Source organism: Ochotona princeps, chromosome 12, assembly GCF_030435755.1.
Source record: "Ochotona princeps isolate mOchPri1 chromosome 12, mOchPri1.hap1, whole genome shotgun sequence".
NCBI lineage: Eukaryota > Metazoa > Chordata > Mammalia > Lagomorpha > Ochotonidae > Ochotona > Ochotona princeps.
Window position 1 is genome coordinate 42,575,338 of NC_080843.1, and position 21,525 is coordinate 42,596,862.

The following is a 21,525-nucleotide window of genomic DNA, read 5'->3' on the forward strand; positions in this document are numbered from 1 at the left end:
AAACTTTGAATGAGATGGATCTGTGGCTGTATCTACAGTTGTGCCATTTATTAGTTATAAAATTTGATATATAAAATTTCCTGAGCCTAAGTTTGTTAATCTGTAAAACAGAACCAAGGAGTCAAAGCCAAAATTGTCTTGTGGATAAGGTGTGGTAATATTTGTCAAGTACTTAAAGCACTTAAGTAAATGATAACTTTTTTTTAAATTTTTAGTGCCTTAAAATGTGGCTTACTGTCACTTTGTATGTTGAAACTGAAGTCTACTGGTGTAAACATTCATGTCCATTGTGTTGATATGCTATGGCAATGCCCGAGTAATGGGATTTCTATTGGCCATTGCTAACAGGGCCAGTGTTCTCCCTTTGCACAAGGCACTCGGGGGAATCCTCAGCTTTGCTGCTCAGCAGGTAAGGGCACCATGAAATAGCAATTTCAGAACAGAGCTTTTATTTGAACATTTTAAATTTAAATAAGAAATCAAAAGGGAAATTTTCCATGCTACAGAGTCAACGAGCATTTAAAAACTAAATTCTAGAAAACAATATAGGTGTTAAAGCTAAAATAGTATAGAAAGTTAGACCTTGTTTCTTCTTCCCAGTGTCTCTTTCAAGGATGACCACTGTCCACAACTACTATTGCTTCTTACATTATTCCAATGTGACCTTAGAATTATTTAATAAAAACACTGGCCAAGGCAAATCCAGAGTTTGTTAATTCAGTTACCTTTTTCCCCCCTGAAAGATTAAAAATTCTTTTAGATAAAGCATTTGAAAGTAGGTAGGGATGCACAACAACAGGACACGTGAGTGATTAAAAGGGCTTCATAGGCAGCTCTGCGGCACTTTTAAATACAATCAGTTCTTTTTAGATGTGCAGTCTGTCTAGTGAGAGCATATTTATACATCCAAAAAGCATAATGATATTTAAACATATGCATAAAGACAGAAAGTATTGTCATTAATGCTTTCATCTTTATGAAAGCATCTCAAGCGCTTTTTAAATCTGTTCATTTTGTTTGGAGTAAACACCGCAAGCCTCAGATGGCAAGGGATGAACACATACAGAAAAAAAACAGGGGATGGAATGGGAAAGAACTGCTGTTTAGGAGGGGCCTTCCAAAAGTTCATGAAAAACTCTGGGTGCTTAGATTTTAAATTTTTGCACCAAAATATAACTTATCTTTTTTTTTTTTAACTTTTGGGTTATTTTAACCTTCTTTTTCTCATATAAAGTCAATTCATTTTAGATAACTTTCTTCTCAACAAGGACACTTGGGAATGAAGTATTTAAAAATAACTTTTTTTTTAGTAGCATATGTCTTCTATTAAAGAGACTCAGAAAAATAAAAAAATCGCTGGAAACAAATATTTTTAAATGCATAAAATAACACATATGCATATAATCATAGCAAAAGGTCTAGAAGGATTCCTTAAGGGTTATTTCTGGATGGAAGAACTATGGGAGATTTGATTCTCTTTCTGTTATTCTACTTTAAAAATAGATATGTTATTATTTAGTAAATAAGAATCATAAAGCCTACATATAAAAAGCTTTTTAAATTTCTTCAAATTTTTTATCCTATTTGACATATACACTGAATGGTAATTTGTCAGTGACAAACAGGCAATAATTGCATTTCACGAAATGTGATTTTTCCATAAATTTTTGGAAGATCTTGTATGTTTTTGATATTTTAAATATAATTCAGGAGTTCAGGGCTGGTGTTTTATACAGAGGTTCAGATCCTGCTTAGGACATAGCACATTGGAGTACCTGATTTCACTCTTGGGTCCACTCTGGTTCAAGCTTCTTGGTAATACATATTCTGGGAGGCAGAAATGATGGCTCAAATTTACCTAGCCAACTATTTCGAACATTAGGGATTGAGTTCTGGCCTCTCGGCCTTAGCCCAGTCCATAACAGTTGATGGCATTTGAAGAACAGAACAGTAGATGCAAGATTTCTGTATGTGTCTATCTCCCTGGCTTTCTCATCAAATGGGGGAAAAAACTTTACAAAACCTCAAGGGTTCAGATGTTAAACGAAAACATCCTATCTCTACCTACAGTAATGACAAAAGAAGATTAGTGTACATACGTACATACGTACATCTCACTGTCTTACACACACACACACACACACACACACACACACACACTCTCATTCTGGATTAATGTGTTCAGCCCAGGGGTTAAGACATCTGTATTCCACTCTGATGTGCCTGAGCTGATTTCCAGCTCCAGTTTCTGACTCCAGTTTCACAGCAATGGAGATCTTGGGAGGCAGCACTGATGGCTCAATTCATGGAGCCCCTGCTGCCAAAATGGGAGGCCTGGATTGTACTTGTTTCAGGTAACGGCCAGCCATGGCTATTGCATGAATCTGGAGAGAAACTCTCCCTCACCCCTCACTAATCCTTTTGGTTTATTTTCCTCTCCCTCGAGAGTACAAAAAGACTATTTTAAAATATACTCCTACTTTCCAAGAAGTTAGAACTTGAAAAATTTATCAAATTGTTAATGGTTAAAAAGTGTTTTATTTCCAAGTGAAAACAAAGATTTAACTTAGAGGGAGCGGTGTGGGTGGGGGTTTGTAAAAAAGATGGGAAAATGAATATAAACACGAGTTTGCAGAGAATCAAGATGGCAGAATAGGGTAAGGACACGTTTATGCGGACGAAAAAACATTTAATCAGGATGAAGCAGAGAGGACATATTTCAGGAAATAGGAAAGGACAGAACAATAGCAGAGGGGTACCTGGAGACTGACAGACACAGGAAAGCAACGGGCACAGCAGTGTGGTGTTGCAGTGACTGATACTCCAGCACAACAATCTGAACTCCACCAGCAGCCAGAACTCCACCAGCAACCAGGTGGGAAGGGACTTTCACTGGGAGCTTGGGAGGTGAACCCAGACAAAGACCTGTCCGTCCTGCTGGTCCATTTGATTTGACCAGGAACAGAGACAGAGCAGCAGATCTCAGATGGGCAGTGTGAGAAAAGAGTGGATTTCATAGCCCAGTTAGCCCCCTAGAGCTGAATTGGGCACCATTTTGCATAAGGGGGAAAGGGCAAGGGAAAGGACTGAGCATGCGCTGAGCTGGGAGTGGTGAGCTCATTTCTGTCTCAGTGAACTGCAAGGACGTGGCATTCTACAGGTTCCACCCAAGACAGGTCTGGGTTGCCCTCAGATCTGACGGCCAGCAGATCAAGAACTGTAGTGGTGATACGTCAGGCACCATTTTGTGCACTGTGGCAATAGCTTTGGGACTGCAGGGGACAACAGTGAACTGTGCATGTGCTGAGCTCGTGAGAACTCACTGAGGTCTGTGGATTGCACTGGTCCCGCAGGAAAATAATATTGACTGTGGCATTGTACTGGCCAAAAAAGGTCTGTGTGGCACCAGACCTAACGTCCAATAGGTTCCGACAAAATCAGCACCACCAACAACCTAATTATATAGGACACCTGGTGTCTCTCTAATCCTGGGAGCTGCACCAACTGGAAGTGGGAGAAAGGTTGCAGACAACAGTGCAGCCTCAGCACAGTATCACAGGAGGTAGAAAGTGGTGAGCCAAGAGATGGGGCTGTGGAGACCACAGTGGAAATCTGACGTAAGAACCCAGACCTGGAACTCGCTGGAGGTTGTGCCACAAGTGGCTGCAAGCAAAAAGTTGTGTACCAACCGCAATAAGTAAAATTGAATTGTAGATCTATAGGTGACAGAGCTTAGAAACCTGCCCCAAGGAGAACACTCTGCTAACCAGAAGTACAATGACCAAGAGCAAAAGAAGAGACAAAAGCACAATGAATATTACTGAAAACTCCCCTGCAAAGGAGCAAAACCCTATGCCAACCTCAGAGTTAACTGAGGAAGACATCGAGAAAATGAGGGACACAGAATCCGTAAGACTCATTATAAAGATTCTGATCAACAATGAGAAGCTCGTGCAAGAGTTCAAAGAATTTACAGAAGCAATAACGCAAATCAAGGCTGGTATATCAAAAATTAAGAACACAGCAGAGCAAATTAAAAGTACAGTGGAGAGTCTCCAAAATAGAATGAAGCAAGCAGAAGAATCTCAGAATTGGAAGATACTTCCTGTCACCAGGGGGAAAGCAAACAAAAAGCTGGAAGCAGAGCTGGATCAGGCCAAAAAAAGTATTCAAGAATTGAAAGACACTATTAAGAGGCCAAATCTAAGAGTTATGGGGGTCCCAGAAGGTGCAGAAAGAGAAGCTGAGTTTGCAAATGTATTTAATGAAATAATAAAGGAAAATTTCCCTAACCTGGAGAAAGAATTGGGAAACAACATCCAGGCGGGGCACAGAACTCCCAACAGGCTTGACCAAAAGTGAGCTTCATCACAATATATGATCATCAAACTCTCTTCAATTGAACATAAGGAAAAGATCCTCAAATGTGCACGTGAAAAAAATCAATTGACATCTAAAGGAATGCCAATTAAGCTCACAGGAGATCTCTCACAGCAAACTCTACAGGCAAGAAGAGAATGGAGTGACATATTCCAGATTCTGAAAGAAAAAAATTGTCGGCCTAGGATAACATATCCAGCAAAACTTTCTTTCATCTTTGAAAATGAAATAAAATTCTTCCACAGTAAAGAAAAGCTAAAAGAATTTGCCTTTTTCAAACCTGCCCTACAAATGATACTTCAAGATGTTCTCTTGACAGAGAAGAGGAATAGCACCCACCAAAACCAAAGGCAAGCGGGAAGAACATCCCAGTAAAATACAACAGAAGACTAAACCAATGAACAACCCATTCCTAAAATGACAGGACCAAAGTACCACCCATACATATTAAACTCTGAATGTAAATGGCTTAAGCTCAATCAAACGTCATAGATTAGTACACTGGATTGAAAAACAAAACCCATCTGTTTATTGTCTGGAGGAGACACACTCCAACAAAGATCAGTGGAAACTATATCACATGGGTTTTGTTGTTTTCTGTTGGTTTCATCTCTTCAAAACACTTTCTACTGATTAAATCATTCAATGACTCGTATATCTTGCAGTGGCATCATTTTCTTCCAGAAGGTTCTTGATTTTCATTGCTTCAGCCACACATTAGTCATTTAATAGCATGTTATTTAACTTCTTGGTGTTGTTAATTTCTTTTTTCTCCCTGCTGTTGATTTTGTTTTGTGGCTTTTCATTTAAAGGGATGTACAGTAGCTGTGAAATGGAGACTATCATCCAGATGTGAGGATGCAGTGTGGCATGCATTTCTGCTACCAGACAAAGAAGGACTTACAATTAAACTGTTTACTGTATCTTGACAATAGGATTCTGGACTCTCTGCCATTGTCCATACCCGCAATGATGGACATATGACTGAGTATGAAGAACTATATGTTAGTAATGATATAGAGGAACTAGGTGTGGGGGGGAGGGAATTGGGGAGGGGATAATGGAATATGTAGCTGTATCATAAAATGATAGCAATAATAATAAAATGTAAAAAAAGTGGAAAAGAAAAAAAACAGGAGTTTGCATGTGAATAATTTTTGAACACACTGATATAGTCACTTACTATATTACTGACTTAATTTCAAAATGTCCATAGAATTGCTAATTAACCAGCAAATTATTATTATATAAAAATATATGCATCAGCAAGTGACAGCCAATCACTCTCCCTGAAAAAAGAATTGCTCACTCAATAATAAAACAAACATATCCACTGATGATGCCTAATGTAACTCCATCTTGTACTTTTACAACAAAAGGGAAATATTTGTTTCTCTTTAAGAAATTCTAGATACTTACAACACCTGTTTTTGTTGGCATTTGTCACATAATGTCTTCAAAGAACAAATAATGACTATATAAATTAAGATACATTATATTTTTCTAGACTAATCACCAATATGTATCTAACAATTTTTTTCCTATAGGAAATAGTGAGACTGAATCAAGTAATAATTTTCTACAAAATCATTGTACTTTGTGAATTTATAATACTTTCATAAGATGGGATTACATGTATTATTAATAAGTTATTCATATTGAAAACTACTTTTGCAGTGAATTACTTAATTCTTCCTAATGAACTTCATTAATTGTCTTTCTGATCAATAGCATATTTCCAAGATTCTTAACCTAAGTTAATCACATAGCCTGTGATCATAAAGAGAAGGCAGCATGTCCATGTGAAATGGACCTACGTGTTCTGTCTCCTTCATTTATGAAGCTGAAATAAGTAAATAAATGTCTTGAAAGTTAATATGCTACTAAGTGTAAAAACCACTGTAAGTAAAACTACATGTAACATGAATGCAAACATCTTAACAAAATGTCAATTATCCCTAGATGCAAGTTTGATGTTTGTGCAATGTTTTTGCACTGGATTATGAAATAATGAGGCCCAATACAATAAAATGACAGAGACTATTAAAGAAACAAATATTTCCCTTTATTTGATTGTATTACATCTACTCATAAGACAGTCATAATAATTGCAATTCTCAATTTACAAGACTATAAATAATGCCATTTAACTGAAAACCAGCCAGCAAACAGCAAATATATTTAAAATACTTATTCATGGGAGGTAATTTCTACACCACCTCAGTTTAGTAGACTAGGAATTATCAGCAGTTAAAATCAGAAGAGCAGAGTTCAACATTATTTGATCAACAGGGAAATTGCCTTACTCCTTTGCCAGTTGCACACTGGTAGGTTTTGCTCCGATAGGTATCCCATATTTGTGTAAAGTGTTCATCAAAATCTCTCTCATGTCGCTGTTATATGAATCAAAGTCAAAAACATTCCGAACCACACTGGAGAGACCTTCAGTGGGAAACTTCTGTATTAAAAAAAAAATTGACTTATTTTCACATGCAATAAAATACATATTATAAAGACCTACAAAACAATAAACAAGCAGAAATTAACTAGCCTGGTCAATAACCACAGTAGTGATACATTATATATATATATATATATATATGAGAGAGAATAGAATAGAATAGAATAGAATATATAGAGACAGAGAAGAGAGAATAGTTTCTTCTCTTACGCTAACGCAATTCTCAGATTTTGATTCCAGTTATGGCCGATGCTTTCTGAAACCTCCTGTACTCACAAGAGGGTAGAAAGATAAAAGGAGTTTGGGTGTAAGAACTAGGGGAAGCTAAATGTGGTTAATCATCACAAACATTTCACAAACATTTCAGTTTGTATGAGATATAAACAATAGAGGAAGCTGGGTGTGGGTTACTGACTGACAAATATTCAAATGTAAGATGCTAACAATGTGGGAAAGTGGGAATAAACACATGAGAATTTTATACAATTTTTGTCTTGTAAGTCTAAAACTACTCTGAGATTAAAATTTTATCTAAATTGAGTACAAAGTTACCTAATTAACATTAAAATGTTAAGTGAATAAAGAATATTGAGTATCTTCATAAGTATATTTAGAAAAGTCAGTCTGTGAATCAAAAACAAGATCAAGGAATAAGAAGAGAAACATAAAAAGTATAGGAACTAGGGGTCAGCAGGCTAATTCTCCACCTGCAAGCGCTGGCATCTCTAAGGACATCAGTTTGTGTCCCAGCTGTTACACTTCTGTTCCACTAGCTCTCGGCTTAGGGCCTGGGAAAGCAGCAGAGGCTGGAGGCCTTGGGCGCTGACCTCACAAGAGTGGCCAGCAGAGAGCCCTTGCCTTCTGGCAGTTACAGTCATTTCGGGATTAAACCAGTAGATGGGAGATCTCTTTCTCTGTCTCTCCTTCTCTCTGTAAAAATCTGTCCTTCAAATAAAAATAAACCTTAAAAATATATAAATAAGGTATCAGAGAAACAGGGAAGAAATAGGGGAAGAAAACAAGTATTAATACAACTACATTTACAGTAGGAGTGGCCTCTGGTACCTTACTGGCTCTGGCTGAACAGAATTTTATCATAGTTTCACAGGCAGAATAAACTTTCCACTGTACCTTTTTTTCTCCCTCACAAATATCTAATTTGACAAATAATATCTGTATTTATTATGGGGTATGAATAGTTTGATACATGCACGTTATCATGAATGATTGAATTGAGCTAACATTTCACTGATTCACAAATGCATTTTGGGGGGACAAATCATTTAAAATCTATTCTCTTAGCAATTCTGAAATATATATTACCTTACTATTAACTACAGTGAACACGCTGAGTAATAGTTTGCTGGAACTTAGCCTTCCTAACTAGAATGTACTCCTTGACCAATGTCTCTTTCCTGCCCCTAATTTTCTATGGTTTTTCTAGGGTCCTCTATTTGGGGCAGAGGTCAACAGTCATTAGCTTCTGACTACTGAAGATCATTATTTAGTATATAACTAGAATAGATACAGATTTAAATATCATTTTTATTTATTATTTCCATCATTAAGGCACAGCAACAGATTCACTCCTTAACTTCCCACAATAGCCAGGAATGGACCAGGCTGAAGTCAAGAATCCAGAACTCATCCCAGTCTCCCATGTAACCACCTGCTGCTTCCCAGCATGTGCACTACAAGGAGGCCAGACCGGCAGGAGGCTCCAGGACTCACCAAACTCAAACTCTCTGCTATGCAATGTGGTGTCTTAGCCACTGAGTCAAATGCCCATTCTTGACATGGATTTTTATATAGGTGCACTATGTTGTATGTGTCACAAGAAATTTCATTCTCCTGCCTGCTTACTCAATAATCAGTTAATTCTTCCTTTTTTTTGTCTGCATGTCATTTACCTCAAACTGATGTTTTTTTAAACCCAGATACTATATGCTCATTATCAAAAGCAAAACAATAGGACAGGATGGTTTCTCCAACATATCATGATTTTAGCTCTTGCCTTTCAAACTCCATAAAAAAAAATTCCTCTGCAAATTTCCGGAATTCTTGGTAACATAGCACAGAACCTTGCAAAACCAATATAGAGCTTAGGTCATTGTGCTTCCATGTTCATAACTTAGATTACAGGTTATTCACATCATTTCATCTGACTCATGATATTTATAGAAATTTAAAGACCTAGTTTATATATTGTATAATCTGAGATTGGTGGCTGCTTCTAAACCTGTGTCCAGGTGTTGCCATACCTGTAAATGCTTGACAATGTTGACAACTTCCCTGGTGGAGTAAGGGTAGTTGATGATCCCTTGGTCAGCCAAATTCCTCAGCTCTCCGAAGGCAGCCACGAGCTTCTGCAGGATGGGCTCAGGCACGTTTGGTCCATACTTTTTGAGCATCTCAAGCTCCGAGTGAGGTTTGGGGTTATCAATTGCATGACAGCTAAAAATATCACCTGAAGGAGAGAAAAGAGGCACATCAGCATGCCAATAATCCACTCTTCACCCAATAGGAGCAAACTATTGGTTGCTCAGCAAAGTACAGAAAATAGATCCAATAGGCTGGCGCAGAGGAGAAAGCAAATAGTGAAAGCAAAAGAAAACTTCATGGATTTGCTTCTGTTAAACATTATGATGCCTGAATACTCATATGTGCTCAATGGGAATTTTCAAAATTCTGAATTTAAAGAGTGGAAGTTTCCTTTATGTCTCTCCAGCAAATGTTACTGCCTCTATAACAGGTACACAGTGTTTACAATGTACTTACTTTTTCAGACATGTACTACTACTTCTTAAAAACAAAAGAGTATACACATAAGTAAACACAGTGTTGGTGATTTATTCCTATTCATGAATGGTAATATATTCTTCATATGGCTCTGAGACAACCTTTTAAACTTCAACAACTCTCAAGTATCTTCAGAAATTATATACATCATGAAAACACATACCAAAAAAGGAGTAGTTAGTACTAACACACACCAATTTATACTCGTATCTTGTGCAGATTGATGGAATATAATTTAGAGGTTGATTCTAGAAAAAAACAGATCACCAGACACACTGTCGAAATTAAAATCAAGAAAAGGAATGCAGAAACACAAGATTTCATTCATAATTTTGACAACTGAGAATGTATTATCAGAACATCTATGCTCAAAAGCTATGGATGAATTACTCATATTAAAACTACATATAATTATTTGATTCATTAGCTAAGTGGTCAGGGATCAAAGGAAGTTAAATAAACTCACATTATTTGATAAATTCATTTTAGAAAAAGGGGACATCTAATCAAGTATCAATAACATCTTTGCTATAAAAACCAAACTGTGTGTGTGTAAGGATAACTGATCACAATTAAAGCTATATAATTAAGAAATGTCTTCAATATGCCACGTACTTTCCAAGGTATTTTGTATACTGTAGTGATTAAAAGGAAACAAAGTTCTCCATGCTCATGGAATTTGTATCTGACATACGGTGATAAGAAGTGATAGATCCAACATTAGATAGTATATATTTCAAAGCAAAAGACAATCCTGGAATGGCACAAGTTGTGTTTAAGTAGGGGGAGGCTGGTCTGGGAGGCATCACTGAGGAGGTAATGCCTGAGTATCGGTATCTGGTTCACCATGGCATGGACATTATTAATTTAACATAGATGAAAGTTAACCTGGTGATGAGGTATCCACCCTCTCTAAAACAGAAATAACAAGTAGTCCTACAAGGTGGTTATAGTGGCAGAGCCCAATCAAAGCATTCAGTGAGTGCCATTAGCGCACTGCTGCTGGTGTTACTGTCCTCAGGATTATTATCATCATCAGTGTTTTTACCTAGAGTACCGAAGAAATCGTTGCCTAAGAAAGGAAATCCTGGTCTGTTGGCAAGAACAATCATCCTAAAGTCCGGGTGAATCACGACAACATTTTCTCTTCCACTTACATTGGCAGAATCTGAAAAATAAAATATTTATTTACTCTTAACTGACTTTTAATCATTTCTAAGAATAAAGCTATAAAGCTTGATATAACAAAAATACTCAAACTACTCAATAATAAAGAGCTCTAGTATAACTGGCTCAATCAACTTGGTTGTAGAAAAGAATAATTTTCTTGAGAAAGAACTGAATACTGATGAAGCCCACACTTAATTGTACAGGGGCTCACCTATATGTAAATTCAACATATATCTAAAAATAAACATGTCCAAATGTTGTCTTTCATTTCTTAAATCGGAATTAAGATATTAGTATTTAAATAAATAAAATGATAAAAGCCACCAGTGAGAGGTTAAAAACACCCATGACATAATCTGGACATTCTTTCACTGTCACTAACCAGCAACTGTATTCCTATATATAGATCATGTCCCCATATAGCAGCTCCAGTTTGTGTACCTGGAACCCATGGATATGGAAAGGTCTTTAAAACTTGGTCATCTCAATACAATGTTATTTTTCCTATTAGCAATATCTACCATCATTATTTAGGTAAGTTTCTGGAGCTCTCTTTGTCCAAATGTTTTAGGTTTTACAGAAACAGAATGGTATAATAGACCGAGTGGTGTGTATTTCAGATAGGAATGCTAAGTCAGAGAACAATTTGAGAGGATCAAAGCGGTATTATGGTTGGTTGAAGAATCACTATTTGCCACCTAGGTTTATTTGCCTGTAGCCTTTGGCTGTCCATCTTTAAACGTAATAGCTCTGAGACACCTGCAGTTTTACTTGAGGTGAGTCTATAAGAACCTCCATTCACAATTTTTCTAAGATAACAAAAAGCAACCTTCCAATCAGCCACATATTCACCACTATCACAATCAGCAGTTATGCTCTGTGGTCTTTCTTAATTTTAGCAGTGGAAAAATATTAAGGGCATTCATTCATAATGAGATCCATGTTACTAAGATAAAATAAAACAAAAAGCCCCAAATAAAATGCTTTAAAGTACTCTTGTTTAATGTGTTATCTACAAACATGCTGGACGGTTACCAGGAGATGCTCATTCCTTAACTACAATTTTGCTTGAACAGTTCCTTCTTCCCATGCCGGTGTCCTCATAATGCCTTCTGAGAATCTGGCTGACCTTTTTAAGAGACACTGTTCAGGCTAACGCAAATTCTCACTTCCTCATAAAGTCCTGGTGAGAGGGAAGCTGACTTTTACTGGTACTCAGTTTAGGCTCAGATTGACAATCTTGCAGTGATGTCAAATGAGAATGCTTTCATGATGATGCATCTGTACCTTTTTAATGGGGTCATCTTTACACACTATTTTAGATAATAAAGATTTGATATTAGTCTCAGTACATTTTGAACAACTTGACCAAGATTTTGAAGCATTTTTTAGGACACAAAATAACTAAAATTGGAAACTAGAAAATATCCTCACACTGCATTAGATGAATTCAATTTTTCCTTGTAGATTGAATATATCAGTAAGATTCACCTATCTTCATTTTTTCTAATAACGATAAAAGTGGTATGTAGAAATATTACAAAACACAGGATAATGCATTCTTTAGGTAAAATGTGTATAGAATTATATGAATATATATTCACATATAAATCATATATATCTATATAAATATGCATAAGCTATATAAATAAAACATCCAATATTTTTGTTTAAGTATACTAACCTAACAACAAAATAAGTTTTACTATTACGGGAGATATGAATATGTCTAGTTTTTTAAACTCTACAAGACAATGAAAATAAATCACATACAATGAATGGAGAGAAAAGTATATAGACTGTGTGTTGCTATTTTCAGGGTTGAAAATATTTTCAAAGTTGAAATAGCAACTGAAACACCCACCAAAATTTTCAATTTTCTGTCTAACTATAAAAAGTAAAACTGACACAGCTAGATTGAGATGTATCACTTTTAGTAAACAACTGTCAAGTGCAACAATCTAAGTTATCTTTAACTTTCATTTGTCGCTTGTTAACGAGCAGCCAACAAAACCTACTGTATCAGACAAGTAAAAACTTCATGCATGAAAAAAGCACTACTTGTTCATACTCACTTGCAACAATGCGTCTTCCATCTGCTAGAATCATTTCCCCATTTTCTACTAGAGTTTTTAAAATACAAGTGACATTTGTTGGTGCTTTATCAGCCTCATCTACCACCAAAACATGACCCATCTTTACTGCTTTAACCTTTGAAGACAGAAAACTTATTGTTAACAAGAAAATAAAAGCAGTCATTATTAAACTTCATCACTTACAGGCTGGGATTTATAATATCTGATTTTACCTAAATTACGAATACTGCATCACACCCCAAATAAGCAACAGTAGAGCCTGCATAAAACCAATGGATCTCTACCAGAAGCTTCACATAGCTATCAAACAGCCAGCTCTACATTAACCTGGTTATTTTAGTATAATTATTCTGATGATTGTGATGCCCAGTTGCCTAGCAGCAACCCATACCCCTCAGAGTAGGAAAAATTTAAGTAAGTAAAACAAACAAAAGTGCTTTTTGTTCCAATCATGGCTATTAGAATAATGCATTTATTATGGTTCTTTAAAGTGTTTACACTTTTATTTGATCAGGATCGATGGTGCTGAAGAGAATCAGAGCTCAAACTTGAGGGACCCTCAGACACACTTAGGAAGAGTGGACCTGGGCACTTGATGTAGGTTGGAACAGAAGGGGAGGTAAATATGAGAAATCAGAGAAAAAGCGCTGGAAGAACAGAATTAATCTCAACTAATATGAACTTGATTATCATAAAGAAATGTGAAGAATACCCCTAAAAATCATGAAAAATTGGTATTATGTAAAAACTATGTATGGACTTAAACTTTTTAAACCATAATCAGCTTAATTTTTAATTACCAGTTTCTACAAATCTCTTGAAGTATCTTCTTATGTACCTCATCTCATTAAGTAATTTAATAATGTGAGTTCACACGTGATAGTAATGACGCTTGGAGCTACAACTTGATGTTTTGGGATACTTAGTGTGGCAGTCATATGCAGAATAGATCAAAAGGAAATTATTACATTTAAAATATAGTGCTGGAGGCAGGATATAGTGCGGCAGTAAAGATATCACTTAGGAGACCTACATCCCATTTCAGAGAGTCTCGCATCAAGTTCCAACTTTGCTTCTAATGCCAGCTTGTCTGGCAGTAGGTGACAGCTCAAATGCTTGGGTGTCTGCCACCCATGCAGAAGGCCTGGATTGCATCCCAGGCTCATGGCTTTGGCCTGGCCCAATCCTGGGCATCTGGGAATGAATTAGCAGATTCAAGTTCTCTGTTTCCATGGGACTCCCTCTAGTTGTCAAATAAATAAAAATTAAGACTCTTAGGTCATTGATGAGTAAATGAATGATGACATTATTTAAAAATTAGACAAAAGCTAGGAACAATTTTTTTAAATTTTATTTTATTTCTGATTTCAAAGGCAAAGACACACAGAGATAGAGATCGTTTCAATCCCCAATGGTTGCAAGGACCAGAAATGGGCCAGTCTAAGCTGTTTTTCCTCTGGGTTTCCCACCATGGGTACAGGGGCCCAACAACTTAGGCTATCTTCTGTTTTTCAAGGTGCATTAGCAGTGAGCTGGATTGGAAATTGAGCAGCTGGGACTTGAACTGATGCCCATATGGGATGCCAAACTACAACTGAAGGCTTAGTCTGCGACTCCACAGAACCAGGAAAAATTCTTAGGAGCTTTTCTTTGGAAATGGGTAAAAAGAGATACTTACAAATTTGAAAATAATTCTTTTAAAAGATTGCATGAAATAACTCACAGATACAGCATATTATACAAACTACTCTGATTGCAAAATTTTGGCAAATAATTAAGAAACCACAGATTAATAAATTAGCATTTTTTAAGATTTATTATATTTACTTAAAAAGCTAAGGACAGAGAGTAAGAGACAGAGATCTTCCATATGCTGGTTCACTTCCCAGACGGCCACAAAGCCAGAGGCTTAGAACTCAATCAGAGGTTCCCACATGGTTGGCAGGGGCCCAAGTATTTCATCTTCTGTTACTCTGGGTACAGGGAGCTAGATCAGAAATAGAGTAGCTAGGACTTGAGTCAGTGCTTAAATGGGATGCTGGCATTGTAATCAGTGGCTTAACCTACTATGCCACAGCACTGCCCCATTTTTTTACCTAAAAACATTTTATACCATATTCTAAAAAAAAAAAAAAAGATATGTTCAAATTTATGGAAGATTCTGTCTTCTGTCCCACACAGAAAAGCTGAAATACAATTATCATCATAAAAAATACACTTGAAAATATTCATATTATTGAACTACTAACCAAAGGTGAGTCTTCATACACAATAAGTCCATCCTTAACAGAAGGTTGAAGAGTAAGAGTTTGCACTGTGGTGTCCCTAGGGTAAAAAGCAACACATATTTATGGTCAGCAAAAGAATAAAGTGATGTTTTAGCATGAATTGAAAAACATACATATGTTATATATATAAATATATGCCACAAGAGTACTGTTCAACAAATTTCTGCTCATAAAGCAAGTGTATAAACTAAACAATCAGGACTGATCTGCTAATTTGCTATCACTAAACACAAAAACCAAACTATCCCAGGTCACTTACAAGACGGTCGAGTTACTTCATCAAACTTGGGACATCTCAGTTTTTTAAAGTAGAAGGTGGAAATCGATTTTATTTTCTTAAATACATGTTCTAGTATTCACTTGACTCTCCTTTAGCCCAATATTTAAAAAAAAACATTTTAAAAGTATTTACTATTTTTTAATTGGAAAGACAGCTTTGTTGAGAGAAGAAAGGACAGCGAGAAAGATCTTCTGTCTACTGGTTCACTCCCCAAATGGCCTTAATGGATGATTCAAAGTCAGGAGCAAGAGGCTCTTCTGGATATCCCGTGTGGGTGCAGGGTTCCAAGGCTTTGGGCCATCCTCTACTGTTTTTCCTGGCCACAAGCAGGGAGCTGGATGGGCAGGGGAGTAGTCGGGATACGAATCATCATCCCTATAGTATCCTGGCACTTTCATGGACATGATTAGCCATTGAGCCATCAGGCCAGGCCCAAAAAGTATTACTAGTGAATCATCTTGACCTTAAGAGCCTCCTCACATGATGAGATTGGTAGTTCACACTGCCCATGGGTATTCTTGTCAAAAACGAGGTACCTTATAGATTCAGACATTTAAAAGGGGTCACTTTTATATCTCCATCCTCTACTTTAAAAACTGAAAAATCTCATGGCCAGTTTGATGTTGTCATAATGGAAAATTAAAACTACTGCTAAGAAGTTTTAAGTTGTCTTTGAAAACTATCTTTATTTTTTCACAGTAAAACATGGAGTGGCAATTGCATTATTTTGAGTACCTACTAAGAGTAAGACCACTTATAAGGTGAACCTCAGATCAAGTTGTCACACTTGTGATACTGATACCCAGATGCTAACTTTTATGACACTATTCAAATTATAAACTGTGTATCTATTTTTCTTTGCAAAAGAAGCAACAAATGCCACATGTTAATAAAAGATAAACCAAATAAGGTATCATGCAAATCTTTTTGTTTTAGGAAAACAACTTTAATCAAGAGCCACAGGGTAGTGGTAAAGGAATTTTGAGTCAGACCAATCAGAAATCAAAGTCTGGTTCTTGACATTCAGCAATGTGTGGTTCCTAGACATGTGTTCTTGGGTACTCAATACGACTCATTCAGAAGGATCACTGACAGAATCACTGGAATGTTTAGCACAGCATCTAGCAGATATTGGGAGTATAGTTACATGTCCATTCCAGCTACTGTTATGGTGACTGAGTTGTCCCAACTCAAGTTCCTTGTCTATGGAATATCAATTTGATCTTTAGATTTCAGCACAAGAGTAGCACTTCCTGGCCTCCCTTCCTTGACTCTTCCCACTCCCTACTTTCCGTTCCATTTGAGCCCTGGATTGCTCCCATTTCATCCTTGACACACTCTAATGCAGTGATTTGCTTCAATACCTCTCTCTCTACATAGCCTGTAAGATCTAAAAGCACAGAAAAGATATCTACACTGTTATTCACACTGTCCCTAACATATAACAAATGTCTGGCTTACAGAAGGAACTCAGTAAGAATATGCTGAAATTAATGGAAAATACTAAAAGGAAAAAAATCAACATGCTAACATATGATTCAGGACACAGTACTTTTATTGGTGAATCTCTTTCACAAATAGAAAGTCTGGAACACACTCCAGTAAATTATTGATTTAGATAAAGGATGAATCTTTCACAGAAAGAATGACCCATATTTATCGATCAGTCTGTTTGAGAACATATATATTCAAGGTGTTTGCTCTCGAGGTTGACTAGCAAGAGGGCTTACTTTTATATACAGTTGAGTTGAATGTGGACCGATTATTGTAGCAGATTAACATCTGCAGACTCCTCATTTTTCAGGGCTTCACTTGGTATTTCTAGACTGCCTTACTTGTTTCCAGCTTAGAAGGCTTCTCCCTCTAACCTGATTTTTTTATATATATATATACCCCACACACACATATATATACATACATGTATATTTAATTATCTTGGAGTCTGGTCTATTGTCACTGCTGACCTATTTCTAACCTTTGATACTTGCTCTCAGGTTTCTCATTACCTAATGCTCCCCTCAGGCCAACCATTATATATTAAGTTACTCTTTAATCTTACCAAAATCAAATTAATAATGTATACAAATATAAATCCTATAGAATATTAAGTAAAAATCTATAGTGATAATTTATTGGTGCTTATCAATTTCTGGCATGAATAAAATCTTTCTTACTCAAAATTATGAACTATAGTCACATATCCATTTTCCATATGGAAATTCACTGTAGCAAATACTTCATAATGCTTTTTGCTAATAAATTGATTTTTAGGATTTAGAATAGACAGCAAGAACAGGGTTCAATTAACCTCACTTAAAATTACTCTTAATACTCAAGCAATAGAGAGAGGGGGGTGGGTGAGGAAGAAAACACAGATGTGTTCCCACAGATTTTTATAGCAACACACGGAATTTTTCACTTTAGCCTTCACACATTTTATAGGAAACAACATTACACCTTCCAATACCAAAAAGAAAAAGAAACTGTTGCTTTATTGTCAGTAGAAAGGAAATTCAGTTGATACTTTAATAACTGTAGTACTTCAAAATAGATTAAAAACAGTAAAGTTAAATAAACTGAGTTCTAGTTTTTAAAAGGCAAAGAAATTTTCTTAAGCCTTGAATTTTTTTAAATTATTTTTTACTTTTTTACTTTTTATTTTTATTTTAGATCATGCTTGCATAGTTGATCACGGTCGGAAGGACTGAGGGTTAGGGAAAAGTGGGTGTGATCACTATTTCCAAACTTTCTTTTCTTCTTCCTGTTTCTGGGAAAAGGGGGTGATAAGGGGAGAAGCCACACCCAGCTTCCTAACCGCCTCAGTACCCAGGTATGGGGAATGGCCATCCATTACCAATCCAGGGTTCCTGATGTGGCTCCAAGGGTTCTGCCCACGTGATTTTGATAGTTCTGAAACGGTTTTGATCCTGTTGATCCAAGGATGAGGCAACCATTCCAATGTCCACTGGCTGATAGAGTCCACTTTACAGTCTCCATTCACCCAAATCTGTGCTGTCATCACTTGACTGGGATAGTTGTCCAAGTCATTCTGTTCTCCTTCTTCTGCTATGGTACCAGATGTCCTCTGCAGGACCCAATGGGCCGCCATATCCTCTGTGTATATCATGGCCTGCCATCTACTGCTCCTTTTTCATTGAGGAGAACTAGTTCTTGCAGGTGGGTCCAAGAACCAAGGCTAGACCACTTGGGTCCTACCAGACCCTCATCCCCAGGGCACATGGACCCAGCACCCACTGTGTTGGCAGGCTCAAGAACCTGGGCCATGTGACCCAGGCCCTGCGAACCTCGCCCCCCACCCCTGGGGCTCACGAACCAGGCACCCACCACACAGGCAGGCACCACAACCCAAGCCAGGCAATCCAGGCCCCGCCAGACCACCCACCCCTGGGGCTAACAGACCTGGCACCCACAAGTGGCCCCAAGGACCAAGACTTGAATTCTAATAGCACACAACTTGATTGATGAGATTTCTCAAAAGATTGAGAAACAAAATCTATATCTTCAAGGGAACAAGCACAAATTGGATAATTCTTTAAAAAAGGCAAAAACAAAAATACAAAGAGAAGCCATGGCTTTCAACAGAATAGTCTATGAAGAGAATCTGCAGGACAAAATAATTTCGCTCTGTTCTTATTATTGATCCTTTCATCTTGGCCATCAAAGGAAAAGCAAAAGCTAGCAACATATGTAAAATAAGATGGAACTAAAAAAATCCTTTGGCTTGTATTTCAGGGAATTACTATGGTTATATAAGAGAAGAAAACAATCCATTATCTGCTGCATAGTACTTAATAAGAAAAAGGTTGATATTTAACATAGTCAACACTATCATAAACTTAACTTTAATAAATCCAAAGTGCCTATGGTTGTCCCAGGAAGCATATGAAATGACTCTAAAGAAGCAGGAAAAAAAGATAACTTGGTTCTTTCTTGGAGAATGCTTAATTAAAATCATTGTTAAGCATTTATGGGCATGCTGGATAAAGATATTAATTCTCTGCATAAATAAGCAATGGCTCAAAGAGAAAATTTTCTCACAAATCTAATTTTATTTTGGCTATTCCTTTTAAAATCAGTTTTGAAATTTAAACTAATAAGAGTTTAAAGTCAACAATTTCTACAATACTGAGGAAGAGTTAAAATACATCTTACACCACATTTCCTTATCCTAAAGTTTAATAGAGATGGTTTTCCCATATTATAAGTTACCAGTAATGCTTGATGTATTACAACGTTCAACTAACTGTTGACATTTATGTTATCACCAATTGTTCTCACTTCTTAACTATTGTACAAACTACAGCTGTCTATAAATTAAAGTCTGGGCCAAGAAATGGGATGTTTAAAACAATATTGTGTTGAATTCTACTCCTTTTTGAAATTTCTGTTTTCAAACTGGACTAATTAATATTTTAGTGCTAACTTAAAATGATCCCAGATGTAAAAAAAGTAATTAAGTTTGTGTAAAGATCAGGTTTTTGTCAAAATAAGGAAAGAAATTCAGACTGTAGGCAGCAAGCACAATCTGTTCTGAAATGTTGCTTGTAAAGGTACATTGAGTTAATATCTTTTCATTTACTAAGGAGACAAAGATCTCAAAATACTGATGTTTATCTTGAGGATTATATTTTAATGAGTTGTGTTTTAATTGATGTATGATTGGCTTTTAGAAAAACAATTATACAATGATGAAGGAAGAAAGAAGACACATCAGAGTTTCAAACAACTGAAAAAAATCTCCTCTGACTACATTTTTTAAAGCAAAGAATGGCTATGAGAAAAGTCCACATAATAACTTGCACTAAACCTGAGCAAAGAAACACAGAACATGAATCAGGGGAACACGTATTTATTCAATATTTTAATAAGAGGAATGGTTATGAAATCATTTGAAAAAGTATTTTTTTTTAACTAGTAAGTGTAATATCATTGATTCAGAGCAAATGCTAGTGATATGTTTTTCTAGTGAAGAAGGATTTTTGGTATCATAAGGAATATTAGTTTTAAAAGATTTTTTTAAAAAAATTTTTGTTTCCACCAAAATAAATTTACCTTTTAATTCCAACTTTCAAGTACTTTATGAGACCTCCTCAAACACAAGGGAACCTGGAAATTTCCCTGCTAAAAGAATTCTGCCTGCCTATGTGCACAAGTCCATCATTTGGCTATTTAAGTGTATCCTGACATTGTAGGCATGGACAATGGCATAAAGTCCAGCATCCTATTGTCAAGATACAGTAAACAGTTTCATTGGGAGTCCATCTTTGATCTGGAAGTACAGATGCATACTGCATTGTATCTTCACATGTGGATATAAGTCTTTATTACACAGTTACTATACATCCCCTTAACTGAAAAGCCATAAAACAAAATCAACAACAAGGAGAAAATTGCAAAATTTACAACAACATGAAGCTAAATAGCATGCTACTGAATGATCAATGTGTTACTGAAGAAATAAAAAAGAAAATAAATAATCTTCCTGAAGAAAATGATGCTACTGTATGACCTATATGTCACTGAAGGAATTAATAAGAAAAAAAAGATTAAGAAATGAAAATAAAAACAAAAATATCAAAACCCATAGGATATAGAAAACAGTATTGAAAGAGACATTTATAACATCAGGTGTTTACCAAAAAAAAAAAAAACCCAGAAATATCACATGTAAATGACTTAATAAAGCACCTCAAAAACTTATTAAGGGCCCGGCACAATAGCCTGGTGGCTGAAGTCCTTGGCTTGCTTGTACAGAGATACCATACGGGCGCCAGTTCATGTCCCACTGGCCCAGCCTCCTACCCAGCTCCCTGCTTGTGGCTGAGGAAAGCAGTCAAGGATAGCCCAAAGCCTTGGGACCCTGCACCCACGTGGAAGACGAGGAGGAGGCTCCTGTTCCTGGCTTTAGATCAGCTCAGCTCTGGCCATTGTGGCCACTTCGGGAGTGAAACATTGGACAGAGGATCTTCCTCTATGTCTCTTCTTTTCTCTGTATATCTGACTTTCCAATAAAAACAAATAAATCTTTTT

At 36.4% G+C, this 21,525-nt stretch overlaps 1 protein-coding gene across 1 annotated transcript in view; it reads right to left on the minus strand.

The window, feature by feature from the left end:
- Positions 1–21,525, minus strand: part of VWA8 (von Willebrand factor A domain containing 8) — a 355,373-nt gene that overhangs the window by 139,211 nt on the left and 194,637 nt on the right. Inside the window, exons 22-26 of the mRNA XM_058670689.1 lie at positions 15,156–15,231; positions 12,886–13,021; positions 10,689–10,808; positions 9,103–9,308; positions 6,687–6,838 (exon numbers count right to left, since the gene is read on the minus strand). Of these exons, the coding sequence (XP_058526672.1) occupies positions 6,687–6,838; positions 9,103–9,308; positions 10,689–10,808; positions 12,886–13,021; positions 15,156–15,231 (690 nt within the window). The remainder of the gene's footprint in view (positions 1–6,686; positions 6,839–9,102; positions 9,309–10,688; positions 10,809–12,885; positions 13,022–15,155; positions 15,232–21,525) is intronic.